Source organism: Berghia stephanieae, chromosome 14 (genome assembly GCF_034508935.2).
Source record: "Berghia stephanieae isolate SIO BIC M18660-M18661 chromosome 14, UCSD_Bste_1.3, whole genome shotgun sequence".
Taxonomy (NCBI): domain Eukaryota; kingdom Metazoa; phylum Mollusca; class Gastropoda; order Nudibranchia; family Aeolidiidae; genus Berghia; species Berghia stephanieae.
This window is the reverse complement of record NC_088373.1, coordinates 26587939-26602938: the sequence shown is the minus strand read 5'-3', so window position 1 is coordinate 26602938 and position 15000 is coordinate 26587939. Positions and strand designations below refer to the sequence as shown.

Sequence of the window (15000 nt, the reverse complement as noted above, 5' to 3'; positions counted from 1 at the left end):
GACCTAAACATATACCACCAATTGCTGTTTAATATTAATAAATAGAGGTGCCTAAATGAGTGAAAAGAGGTGCCTAAATGAGTGAAAAGAGGTGCCTAAATGAGTGAAAAGAGGTGCCTAAATGAGTGAAAAGAGGTGCCTAAATGAGTGAAAAGAGGTGCCTAAATGAGTGAAAAGAGGTGCCTAAATGAGTGAAAAGAGGTGCCTAAATGAGTGAAAAGAGGTGCCTAAATGAGTGAAAAGAGGTGCCTAAATGAGTGAAAAGAGGTGCCTTAATGAGTGAAAAGATGTGCCTTAATGAGTGAAAAGAGGTGCCTAAATGAGTGAAAAGAGGTGCCTAAATGAGTGAAAAGAGGTGCCTAAATGAGTGAAAAGAGGTGCCTACATGAGTGAAAAGAGGTGCCTAAATGAGTGAAAAGAGGTGCCTAAATGAGTGAAAAGAGGTGCCTAAATGAGTGAAAAGAGGTGCCTAAATGAGTGAAAAGAGGTGCCTACATGAGTGAAAAGAGGTGCCTAAATGAGTGAAAAGAGGTGCCTACATGAGTGAAAAGAGGTGCCTACATGAGTGAAAAGAGGTGCCTACATGAGTGAAAAGAGGTGCCTTAATGAGTGAAAAGAGGTGCCTAAATGAGTGAAAAGAGGTGCCTAAATGAGTGAAAAGAGGTGCCTAAATGAGTGAAAAGAGGTGCCTAAATGAGTGAAAAGAGGTGCCTACATGAGTGAAAAGAGGTGCCTTAATGAGTGAAAAGAGGTGCCTAAATGAGTGAAAAGAGGTGCCTAAATGAGTGAAAAGAGGTGCCTAAATGAGTGAAAAGAGGTGCCTTAATGAGTGAAAAGAGGTGCCTAAATGAGTGAAAAGAGGTGCCTAAATGAGTGAAAAGAGGTGCCTTAATGAGTGAAAAGAGGTGCCTACATGAGTTTAATATGTATTCTGTGGTATATGAAGGTTTTTTGTTGTTGTTTTTTTGGGAGATTTTATTTTTGTTTTGTTTTGTTTTTTGTTTTCTTTTTCACAGTAGACATCTAAAGGGCCTTTCAAATGTTTTCGTATGAACCTCAAAACAGTTATCACTATGGGGCTATGTAGTCTTGCGGTATGACACTCGCCTTCGGATGGGAAGGTCCAGGGTTCTAGCCTTGCTCGACGCATTGTTGGGTCCTTGGAACTTGGAACAGGCTCTTTATTCAAATACTCTCATTGAACTTAGGTGCAAAATGTGTATCTGGCCTTTAATAGCATTGTCTCTATCGAAAAAAATGTAACATGGCGTAACAGGCGGCAATTCCTTGTACTAGATGTTACGCGTAGCTGTTGGTCAGGGACCCTATTTAAAGCGCTTTGAGCACATTTAGTGGATATTGCTCTATATAGAAGCTCACGTTTTTTTGTGGTTAACACATAGCACCAATTTCTGTTAAATATGTGTTTAACGGTATGTGAGTTTCGTTTTTTTTTTTGGTTTTTTTACAGTAGAAATCAGTTAGGCTATTCAAATATTTGCGTGCGGAATTTCCTCATAACAGTGATCACTGTGTTGAACACAACTACGGAACACAGCGTAGCCTTCGTTAAAACAGTGATGCTATGCGCTTCGATAAAGTACATACAACAACAATCACTGCTAGGTAGACAGGGGATCTCATTAAAATCTTGACGTTTCCCTAGGTCGATCTGGGTCCCCTTGCTTGTAAAGCGATTGCCATACCTACTGAGGTATCAGAATCCCTACGACTACGTAAGTCTGGCTATATTTTGTGCGGCTATTCGGTCTGGTGGAATGACAGTTGTTTGGATAGATAGTATGCGCTTGTCTTAGAAGCTTACAACATTGCCATCCGGAAGTATAATGGACCAACAAACAAAACTCTGTGTGACCTTGAACTTTTATAGTCTGGATAATATAGTTAAGTGAGAATTACTCATGAACATGGATGGCAAAAAAAAAAACAATAACAAAGACCAGAGTGACGTCAACTTCATTCTATCGATATGTTCGAATCCACCTATGAAGGGCATATTCGAGTCCTCGGAAATAGCCCTTTACTCACATTATCTCACCACGTTCAGGTGTAAAATGAGTACCTGACCGTCAACAGTGTTCTCTTTGCCGAAAAAATATTGTAATCACCTAACAGGCTTCCGATTGCGTCCTACATGTTATGTGCTGCTGTTGGCTATGTACCCCTTGTAAAGCGATTTGAGTACGTTGAATGGATATTTTGCCCTATATAAAAACTGAAGCTTAATTTTATATATGTAAACTGTCCAAGTGCGATTCCAACTAACTCCCCTCAATATATATTTGGTTGAGGGGATGTACCTGAAATTACGTCGAGTGCTCGACAGTTTCTTGGAGCACTTGGACAGTTTGTAGATATAAAATCTAGCTTGAGTTATATATATATATATATATATATATATATATATATATATATATATATATATATATATATATATATATATATACATATATATATATATATATATATATATATATATATATATGTATATATATATGATTTGTATACAAATAACGTTGATATATATGTCTTATGTTCTACCAAGGAACCCAAACCCCTATATATATATATATATATATATATATATATATATATATATATATATATATATATATATCACCGTTATTTGTATACAAATCACGTAGACATACCATCAGTGTCCACTTCAAGCACAGCTTTTGTGTCTGACGTCACGAGTTCATTGCCGTCGCCGTCAACCCATCTCGCTTGTCCAGCTGGAACTCCTCGGTTGGAAAGCCGACATGTACAGTTTGCATTTCTCTTGGATAATCCTACATCATATGACCATGTCCCATTGACATTAGGGGGGCAGTTTATGAGCTCCACGGCGGGCATGTCTGTGGAAAAAAATGTTGTTCATAACTCATTTTCACAATTTATTATTCCGATTTGGGGTTTGAATTAAAAAGGTTTTACGGAATTTACAACACATTTAGGTCATATCAGTTCCATTAAAACAGAAGACATTGGGGTAATGTCATTTTCTAGAATTCTATAATTAAAGCACTCGAGAAAAGTAAGAAAAAAGGAAATTGGTTCAAATAGGAACAGATTTAGTTTCCAAGAGCATACTATCAGTGTACTTAGGTTGAGATCACCCAAAACTGACACACTAAGAGGAATACATCGTTACAGAGAGATGATTTTCAAGACAAAAAATATCATCTCCAAAACCCTAACTATACATTTGACTGATTCCTTCCCTGCCAGGGCATCCGGCCAGGGCCAGGGCAAAACCAAGTAAACTCATTCCAAGACAAAGACAGAAAGCATGTTTAAAAACAGATATAGGGATATAGAAGACGCAGCAAATAACCTCCCTGCCCACTATCGAGGTCAGAAACCCCACCCGGTCGTGTTATGTCGGGCTGAACAATACTATTGTATTGAAGTAAAGTTTAATATATATATATATATATATATATATATATATATATATATATATATATATAATATATATATGTATATATATATATATATATATATATATATATATATATATAATACACTTTGCTTTATTTTTCTCCAATGAAAAAAGTGTCTGGCAGGCTGAAAGAACCCAGAATTCAGCCACAGTGCAGCCCTGCATAAGCTAGGACGAGTTGACTTTCTCAAGACAACACAGTGCGGCGGGGAGTCTATCTCGGTGCCTATCAGTACGAAGCAACACACCATAACGCTGGTTGTGCGTTGGGCCAACATCCCACTATGTAAAAAACACCACGCTACAGAAACGCCAAGAAGAACAAAAAGACATCATATCTTGTGCGAGCCAGATTGAAATTTAATGACGAATAGAGATGAAGCCAAAGGGCTGAAAAGACATGGATTGAGCTGAGCTGGCTGACCCAGGACAGAGATGCCTGGAGCAACATTGTTGGCGCCTTATGTTCCACCAAGGAACCAAGAAGATAGGTAAGTAAGTCAGTAACTATGCGCCGAGCAAGACTCGAACCCAGGACCTTCCGATTCGAGTATCATACCACAAGACCATATACCCAACTCTTACCTAACATAGCTTCAGCTTTCGCTGATTTACTGCGGTTCAACTTGTTTTCAGCTTCACATTTGATGTTCATATCCAGAGCAGGCTGATTCAATCCGTCAACGGGTGCTGGGAAGCTAAAAGACCTCCGTGACACATTGACACCATGCATTGGAATGACGTCATCAGGTTCCGTCACGGTGATCAATATGGCTCCAAACTTGTCCGTCGCGATAAGCCTGACAAGAACTGATGGGTTGTAGTCAGTTTGGATGGCACAGTACACGGTTACGTTAGCAGGAGGTGTAGACGTAGTAATGTTAAACGTTGGTGTGTCCGGGACTACGATGGAGACACTTGTTGGACCATCTGGTGATGTGATGTAAGGTAATGTGATAAGGTGTTTATAAAGCCGGCAAAATAAACTTTAAGTCGTTACACACACAAAGACAATAGGCAACACAAGAAGTAAATACTATTACCACTAAAAATTTGCCTGAATATGAATGTTTTCAGTGTCTCCTAAAATTTCTGAGCGCGGAGGCGTCTTTGATTTCGATAGAAGAAAATAAGATTCGGGGAAGAAGAAGGGGAAGAGGAAGAAGAAGCAGAAGAAGAAGAAGAAGAAGAAGAAGAAGAGGAGGAGGAGGAGGAGGAGGAGGAGGAGGAGGTGGAACAAGAAGAAGAAGAAGAAGAAGAGGAGGAGGAGGAAGAGGAGGAGGAAGAGGAGGAGGAGGTGGAACAAGAAGAAGAAGAAGAAGAAGAAGAAGAAGAAGAAGAAGAAGAAGGAGGAGGAGGAGGAGGAGGAAGAGGAGGTGGAGGAGGAGGACGAGGAGGAGGAGGACTTGTACTTCCAAAATGTCGTAGATAAAATATATTTACTAATTCATGTAATTCCGAATATATAGTCATGTTTTCTATATCCGATTCTTTCGTATAAGACGTACGTCGCTCTAACATGATTCCAGTTTGAGACAAGTCACGAATACTCACAGATATAACCGATCTCGAAACTGGAGGGGACATCCGATGGGCCTACTGTACTGTTTCCTTGGCACTTGAATATCTTAGAGGAATCTGAAAGCAGTTAATGTAATACTGATAATAATAAAAATAATGATAACAATGATAATACTCATGATGATAGTAATAATAATGATGATAATAAATAATAATAATAATAATAATAATAATAATAATAATAATAATAATAATAATAATAATAATAATAATAATAATAATAATAATAAATAATAATAATAATAATAATAATAATATAATAATAATAATAATAATAATAATAATAATAATAATAATAATGATGATGATGATGATGGTGATGATAATAATAATCATATTAATAATAATAATAATAATAATAATAATAATAAATAATAATAATAATAATAATAATAATAATAATAATAATAATAATAATAATAATAATAATAATAATAATATATAATAATAATAATAATAATAATAATAATAATAATTATAATATCGATGAAAATAATGACGATCTTGATTCAAATATTATAAAGATGTAAATTTATTAAATATTTGCAGGTATGAATTTTTATATAAAGCATTTCCATGTCATTATATCATTACCTGTTTTTCTGGAGAGAGAGAGAGAGAGAGAGAGAGAGAGAGAGAGAGAGAGAGGGGGGGGCGTGGTGGGTGGGTGGGGGGTATTCTCTTTGATTCTTACAAAACTGGTGTTTGGTACGGCTTTTCCAGGTCTAATTCTGGCCATTATTGTTTTTTGGCCTGGCTAATTATAAAATTAATTTACACCGCCTCATATCAAATATAGTTGAGAAATGCTGAAAGTTTACCTTCATTAGATTTTTATTCCAAGAGATATTCCTAAACCGCCCCCCCCCCCTTTTATTATTTTTTTTTTTAAAGTAAATTGATGACATGCAACGTTGTGCCGCTATGTGGTCTAGTGGTATGACACTCGCTTTCGAATCGGAAGGTGCTGGGTTCGAGCCTCGCTCGGCGCATAGTTGATCCTTGGAAACGACTCTTTTCTCACATTCTCTCACCGTCCTCAGGTACCTGGCCGTTAACAGCGTTGTCTCTGTGGGGGTAAAATGTTATTATTTCCGATCAAGGGTCATGTCTCGTTCTTTATGTTACGTGTTGCTGTTGGTAAGGGACAATTTGTAAAGCGCCTTGATCACGTTTAGTGGATATTGCGCTACAAAAAAAGCTATCTTTTTTAAACGTTTACCAATAAAAAAATACTGACCTCCGTCATTTCTAACATAGCTTAGATTAGCTGAAGGATGGCCTTCACTGATGACTTCTCCAGAGACTCCGTCAACCCATTGAGCTGTGACTCGGCCTGCAGGGAATCCCTCATCTGTAAGCTCACATTGGCAAGAAATAATTTCTTCAACATCCACCCACGTCTTCGTGCCCGGTAGTTCGTTTTCATACATGCTACAGCCAACGAATTTTGCTGTAGGCGCAACTGAAAATAATTTGATCAAGATTGATAAAGTTTTAAAGTTTCTTTCTTTCTTTCTTTCTTTCTTTTCTCCTTCCTCCTCCTCCTCCTCCTCCTCCTTCTTCTTCTTCTTCTTCTTCTTCTTCTTCTTCTTCTTCTTCTTCTTCTTCTTCTTCTTCTTCTTCTTCTTCTTCTTCTTCTTCTCCTCCTCCTTCTTCTTCTCCTTTTCCCTAATGTGGAAACCGCCAATATTGTCGAGGATCACTCCACAGTTTGTAAACTTTTTAAAACGCTACAATAATATTTATAAAAATATACCCAGATCAGTTATATCGCAATAATGGGAGGCGTGTAAAACTAAGATCCAGAACTCTAATCCTTATTATTATCCTGTACAGCTCTGTCTTCTTGAAAAATTAAAGATTTCTAATTTTTTGGTAATATTAATGGAAGGTAACACGGGAAAACCACAAATGTCCACTTTTTGAAATGTTTGTCACACCCCTCCTCCCTTAAAAAGAAAATATCAGGGCCTACGCTTTTCATCTATAATTAAAACAGCGTAAAATTACATTCGTTAACTGGTTAGGGTATTAGTTTTTGCGCTGTTCTATTTATAGAAAGGAAGTTTAAATTCCTGACTTCACGCAAATGGGCAATCACAAATTTTTGAAATTGTGGACATCTTTAGTCTCCTCTCCCTCGCCCCCCCCCCCTCCCTGTACTCATTAATTGTAGTTAATATAGTTAACTTTAAGAATCAACAATGAGCCCTCACAAGGGTGAAATAACACTTCAAAATCCATAAAATGATGCTGTCTGGAATCAAATTTCATTTTGAATTAGTTTTAATGACATAGAGATGCACTTGAAATCCGTATATTTGGTAATTAATGACCTCCAGTCTACCTTAACCCTCTCCTTACCAACTATAGGAAAATCGTCACATTCGTTACGATACAACCAACATTTTTCTTAAACAAATTTCTTTTGTACATCATAAAATTCACAGAAAATGAACAATGTGTTGTAGTGCACGTTTCGCTAACGAAATTATGTATCGCATGAACATTACTGCTATTAGCTCTGAGTGATAAAAAATCTATTTTTGTTTTAGTTGGGTATGAAGTTTTGAGGAAAGTCCTGAAAATGGCTGGTAAGGAGAGAGTTAAGAGGTCAGAAAACCCCAGCCAGGGTGAATACCTTCAGCATTAAACGGCATTCTGGACGTCGCACCAAAGGACCTTTCCTCGGTATTGTTAGCCATACATTCCGCTGTAAAAGTCCCCCTGAGGTTGGTAGTGTTCAACAGGTAGAAATCTATGATGCTTTCAGAAAAGGGCCCCAAGCGCCGATATTTGAAATCGTAGCCAGTGCTGAACTCCAAAATCCGGAAATCCGTGGTAACATTTGGGGCAAACAATAGAGCGTTCACCTTACAGTAAAACATGATTTCATTGGCGGCCGTCTTCACATATTCGATCCCAGGCACAATTGCGGATGGTCCATCTTTGAATAAAATGGTAAAAATGAAATATGTAAATAAAATGAGTAAATATCATATTTGACATTTTAATTGCTAAAAATAAAACTTCGACCGAGAGTCTTTTATCTAAGATTTCAATATGATCAGTAACGTTTTCCTTACTCATTGGTTAAATGTTTCATAAATGATATTATTGATACATTACTTTGTATTCTTCATATCAAAGGTATTAAAATGATGCGTCTGAGTTTAGCCTTTAGCCACGCTATGTTATTTTATGTTATGTTATGTTTTCTTCGGGGTGTCCTATTCAAGTGATTCAATAAAATGTGAACATTATAATGATGGTCAGATGATCAACCCTCTGAAGTCTCGATTCTCACGATCGTCAGATTAAAACTCTGAGGTCTACATACGAGCTTTGTGCACCATATTTTACTTAATTTGATGACACCAGAGGTTCTAATCCACTACAAATTAAATACAACGTGGATTCAACAGTCTGACGTCACGCCCGTCCAGTATCGAGCAGCTTGGTTTTAATATCGGTACTTTTTATTCTTCATGCTGGCTAGAACTTTTTTACATGTCATGTGATCAGAATGTATAAAAGTCAAATCATGATCAGATTTATAATGTTATTCTCCTCTGGATACACTTTTATGCACGTCGGAGGAGTATTTCATAACGGCGTCCGCCATTGTTCCGATAGTTTAGAACCAGTTACTAACAACAAGAGATGAAGTGAGTAGGAAAGTGCCAGAAGAAAATAGAGATTAAAAAATTTTCACGGCGGTGATGGGGGTTTGAACCCGCGACCTTAATGGTAAGACAACTCCGCCTGGCCGGTGAGAGCGTGAGTCTACCGTATAAGCCATCCACGTCCAGGCGGAGTTCTCGTACCAATGAGGTCATGGGTTCAAACCCCCATCACCGCCGCGAAAAATTGTTATTCTCTATTGTCTTCTGGCACTTTCCTACTCACCTCATCTCTTGTTGTTACCAACATAAGTGCCTGCTCCACTCATTTTTCTGAATTAAAGACCAGCTACTAAGTTGGTTGTAGCTTCATGATCTGGACGGCTGCTACACCCGTATGCTGCGGATGGCCTTCAATGTAAGCTGGAAAGAGCACATATCAAATGAAGAGTTCTACAGTGACCTCCCCCCGTGACCTCGAAGATACAAAAGAGAAGACTGGGACTTGCGGGGCACTGCTGGAGACACAAGGAGGAGATTGCAATCAGTATTTTGCTATGGGAACCACCTCAGAGAATCAGAAGCAGAGGCAGGCAGAATAAAACTTACATTGACTGTCTGCTAGATGACACAGGAATGGACAACACCCGGGAGATGCGTACGCTTACGGTGGACATGACAGAATGGCGAAGACTTGTGGCTCATGTTGGGCGCCACAAGGGGCGGCCTAAGGAAGTAAGTAAGTACTAAGTTGCTATGCGTCTTTGCGAGGGCAGTTCGCCACGACTAGTGAGCCCTATTTAGGAAACCCAAAACGTCCATATTATTTGTATTATCATCATCTTGTGCCGTGCCGTGCCTCATAGTGTTCGAGGCCATAGTTCTCCACTCCACTCCACTCTCTTTTTTTCCGTTGTTCAGATGTTGTTGCTGTTTCTTTCCATTCCCAGCCAGTCTAGTCTGTCTGGAAATCCGTCATTTTTGCTCTCTGTCTTCCAGGGGCTCTCTTCCCTGTTAACTTTCCGGTCACACTCAGATTTGCCAGCCCCTCTCTTCTCATTACATGACCTAGGAATTAGACCTGCCATGTAAACTACTTTTCTTTTCCACCCAGCCTCTTTCAGAACATCCTCATATCCCTTTTTAGTTGTCCAGCGAATACGAAGCATTCTTCTCAGTAACAACATTTTGACTGCTTTCAATCCTTAAAGTTTCTCTGAGGTCATTATTTGTCTACGTTAATTGCATTGACAATTCCGCTCCGTTTGACTATTGTTATAATTTCTTCGAGTTTCAAGCAGTAATTTATGTATGATTTGCTGGTCGTATTCCAATGCCTAATTTTGATGCAATCCTAGGCAATGCTACCTTTCGTGTTATAAAGTGATTTGTTAAAGTACAATGTAATTGTATTTGATTTTGTTGCTTTGTGTATCTAGATTACTATTGAAATTATATAGAAAAGTTGATAAAAAAATAATAGTCATATTACGTTATAACAAGTGTAACTAAATGACAAATTGCCATATTTATGGACAATAAAGATGTATTATTATTATCATTATTATTATTATTATATTATTATTATTATTATTATTATTATTATTATTATTATTATTATTATTATTATTATTATTATTATTATTATTATTATTATTATCATTATTATTATTATTATTATTATTATTATTATTATTATTATTATTATTATTATTATTATTATTATTATTATATTATTATTATTATTATTAATGTTGTTGTTGTTGTTGTTGTTATTATTATTATTTATATGAAGAGTACTGGAATGGGTTATATTCGGGCTGTGTAGGTCTTATGACTTTGAAGTACAACAAAACTATTAAGAAGACTGACTATATATTTCTATATCTGCCAAAAGAAGAAAAACTATATTCAGGGTTTCCATAAAGTCTTTCCCTGATTTCAAAGACTTATTATACTAAAACAATTACAGATATTTACATCTGGTTTTCGCCATGTTCTAAGGAAAAGTCGTACATAGCAGCCTGTTAGTCATCAAACCACATTACATCAACAAATTAAGCAAAAATCAACCTGAATTTAAAAGGCATCATTTTTCTCTCTTTCTTTTTCGGCGGCACAAATCTTTTTTGTGTAATGTGATTGCATGAAACAAATTCATCTAATGTAGTTCAACAAGCTTCCATAGCCCAGACCATTAAAGGATATTTAAAAATAGGATAAACTAGATTTGCTGAGACAAGCAGTGGGAGATTGGTCAAAATCCCGTCGACCAAGTAATTCTGTTGCATCGTTGCTAATCCAAAAATAGAAGGAAAGAAAAATGAAGTTTTAAAGTTCATTTTGATTTTTTTTGAAAATGTGGGGATGTAAGGTGGGTCTATGATTAAGGGCGTAAAGGCATGGCTTTTCACTAGAGGGTGACAAAAACTAGATGCAAGTATATATATATATATATATATATATATATATATATATATATATATATATATATATAATGTATAATGTAAATTTTCACTCACATTTTTTTGCCGAGACGACTCGTTTCTGTGTTCCTTACACTTCCTCAGTCGGCATAATCCGGATTAGTCGGGATTATGCCGACTGAGGAAGTGTAAAGAACACAGAAACGAGTCGTCTCGGCAAAAAAATGTGAGTGAAAATTTACATTATATATTAGCTCTAACCACCATTGTCGAGCACTTTCGTACCTACAAGTACCCACCAACACTCATATATATATATATATATATATATATATATATATATATATATATATATATAACTGTTGAAGACAAATAAGTAATTGAAATCATAGAAAGACATTATGGACACCCTTTTTCTTATCATTTAAGAGGAGAGAATAAATTTTCCTTTGTCTGTATCCAAGTATATATCAATGTGTACACTATTTGCAGGTATGATAGCCGAATGCAATTATAGGCCCCATTTATTATCGTTGTATTGGACAATGATTTGTGCTGGTTTGGGAGTATTACAAATACATCACGAATCCATTGCAATTTCGGTTATCAGACATGCAAATATAAGTGCACATTGGTCATACGTGAAAAGTAAATAAACTCACAGACAAGAGCCACAACATAGTTTAGTACTTGGGAGGTTCCAAACGACGAGTTTGCTTGACATGTGAAATTTTGATTGATGTGATCTGGGGAAGAAACAGTCATATGTCACACAGAAAATACATCATTCTTTGAAAAGTAGATAAATTATCAATACTGAAAAGTGGAATCTACATTGTACCATCATGTCTATGATCTGTTCTTCGGACACTAAGAAAACATGTAAGTATTGTGTTGAAGTTTTAATAACCCTATCCCCCATTATAGATAATAATGCGTATTGATATTTACTCATTTACTCTAGTTAGGTAATTACGTCATTGCCTTTTGTGCAGATCATTAAGCAAGATTGATGACTCATGAATGTTCATCCTTAGTCTTATTGTGTTTCCTTTTTGACGTAAGTATGCATTAAAAATTCATAAATGAACAATCATGAGTCATCAATCTTGTTGAATGATCTTCACGAAAGTCAATGACGTAATTACCTACGAGTGAGAGATAGAGAGAGAGAGAGATGTTAGTTATATAAATAATTGATATTTTAAAATCATTAATTCTTTTAGCATAGATAATAACGCGTATTGATATCAAGTTTACAATAATAATTGGTGACAGATTATCAAATATTAAATTTCACTAAATATAATTAAGATTTTTTGAAACAAGCAATATTTGAGCATTTATGTATTCCATTCAGTGATAAGGAAATCAGACTTGATTGAACGGTAGACTAAAAGATTTCTTACACTCTTGCGTTTTGGCATTCGAACTTATTCGCAAACTCATGCAGCGGTTGGAAACACGTTCGGAATTACAAACGCCAGAGTGTAAGAATCATATATCATTAAACACGTATCTGTTATTTCTATCACTAGGGGAGAACACTCCATATTTGGGAAGAAATATAGGCTATTAGAAACAAGCAGTCACCTATTATAATTATCATAGTAATGTTTTATATTTTTAGATTTGCCTGTAATTCTGTGCTCCATGATGAACATTTATTATTGGCTTAAAGGAAAAATGTTGAGCCCCGACATTATTTATTAATAATAATAGATTAGAGAGATTATCTTTACTTGTCGGTATCAAGAGAGTTTTAATATTACGTCATCAATTTTTGTTGTGGATGTGAAAGGATTATGTAGAATAAATTATACTCTTCATGAAAGTCAAATGTAAAAAAGGACTGAATATTACGATCTAACAGATTTTCTTCGTATTAATTTGAGTCAACGGATGCTAGAATTAAGAATAAGCTTTACAGGTTACTCGTATATCAGTCTTTCAAAATTAATTATACGATTTTTAGATTTGACAGTAATTCTGTGCTGTTCTGATCAATGTTGATTTGATCCTTAACCTTATTTTCATGATAATGTGTTTCCTTTGTGACGTAAGTCATCATCATCATCATTGCCTTTTTCACCCTGGGTCAGGGTATAGGCCACAGACAAACAGTTTCCATCCTTCTCTATCCTGAGCCAACTTTTTTATCTCATTCCAGGTCTTACCACTTCTCTGTATATCAGCTTCTTTAATTCTTCTCCATGTTCCTCGTGGCCTTCCCCTTGATCTTCTGCCCTGAGGGTTCCAGTCCAATACTTTCTTTGTTATATGTTATATGTTATTGTGACGTAAGTATGCATTAAAAATCCATAAATGAGCAATCATGAGTCATCAATCTTGCTTAATGATCTGCACAAAAGGCAATGACGTAATTACCTAACTAGAGTGAGATAGATAGATAGATATAGATAGTTGATATTTGCAAATCAATTCATTCTGTTGGCATCCTTCTGCCTTATTTTAACAAATTCCAAGTTTTGGATTAGGTGTTTAATACAAGAATAAATCAACGTTTATAGGGGTAATAAGCATTCTTTTTCATTTATGATTACTACTCAATAAGCTTGTTAAAAATGATTAATTAAAACCCTATAGATATTATGCAGTTGACGTCACTCAGGTCTTTGTTATTACTTTTTGCCATACACGTTTATGAGTAGTTCTCACTAAACTGTATGAACCAGACTATAAACGTTCAAGGTTACACACAGTTTTGTGTGTTGGTCCGTTATACTTCCGGATGGCAATGTTATGAGCTTCTTCGCCAAGCGCATACTATCTATATACGTGATTTAAACTTCTCAAACACACAAATATCTCTAAATTTCAACATAGCAGATGGATGCTCGTGTTCATATTTGACATTATCCTATCATGTCTTCAGAACAAAGATAAGATCTATTAAATTATGACTACCAGAGAACTTGAATTATATTTTTGAGAAATAGTTAAACAGTTATTAAGTCATTCATGGTAATAGACAATCATTTTATCTTATTAATATTTAAACGAGTTCATAGTTAGGCTTGATTGACTCTTTTAGGCAACTCTGTATATTAGGTTTGATTCATGTGAAAATCACTAATGAAAAATAGAGACAGAACTGGTTTGAATAAATGAGAAAAGAATTACTGGAAAGAAATATGGATAAGCCGTTACGTACAAATAGTGGTAAAAAACAGTTTAACGACGACGACGACGATGATGAGGATGATGATGATGATGATGATGATGATGATGATGATGATGATGATGATGATGATGATGTATGTATGTATGTATGAGTTGCATTGTGCATTAGTAGGGCACCTATAAGGTGCTATACTACATCAGCATAAAATGTTACGGTCCCAGGGATGATGATGATGATGATGATGATGATGATGATGATGATGATGATGATGATGATGATGATGATGATGATGTATGTATGTATGAGTTGCATTGTGCATTAGTAGGGCACCTATAAGGTGCTATACTACATCAGCATAAAATGTTACGGTCCCAGGGATGATGATGATGATGATGATGATGATGATGATGATGATGATGATGATGATGATGTATGTATGTATGAGTTGCATTGTACATTAGTCGGGCACATATAGGGTGTTATGCTACATCAGCATAAAATGTTACGGTCCCAGGGATGATGATGATGATGATGATGATGATGATGATGATGATGATGATGATGATGATGATGATGATGATGATGATGATGATGATAATGAATGGGGATGTAAAGTGAAATTGAGAATGGGAGGTTAGTTATAATAATTATACATACTTTGGTCGAATTTTAAAACAAGAGGTGATGGTCCAGTGAGAACAACCTCGCCGTTTTGGTTATACCAGCTTGGTATTCCAGCTGGATACCCAGGCTTGA

General features: G+C 35.9%; 1 protein-coding gene across 1 annotated transcript in view; it reads right to left on the bottom strand.

Annotated features, from left to right (window-relative positions):
• Positions 1–15000, bottom strand: part of LOC144960023 (uncharacterized) — a 117572-nt gene that overhangs the window by 54351 nt on the left and 48221 nt on the right. The window contains exons 16-22 of the mRNA XM_078892966.1: positions 14902–15000; positions 11762–11845; positions 7692–7997; positions 6288–6512; positions 5021–5104; positions 4052–4396; positions 2673–2879 (exon numbers count right to left, since the gene is read on the bottom strand). The exon at positions 14902–15000 is cut by the window's right edge and continues 78 nt beyond it. Of these exons, the coding sequence (XP_078749092.1) occupies positions 2673–2879; positions 4052–4396; positions 5021–5104; positions 6288–6512; positions 7692–7997; positions 11762–11845; positions 14902–15000 (1350 nt within the window). The remainder of the gene's footprint in view (positions 1–2672; positions 2880–4051; positions 4397–5020; positions 5105–6287; positions 6513–7691; positions 7998–11761; positions 11846–14901) is intronic.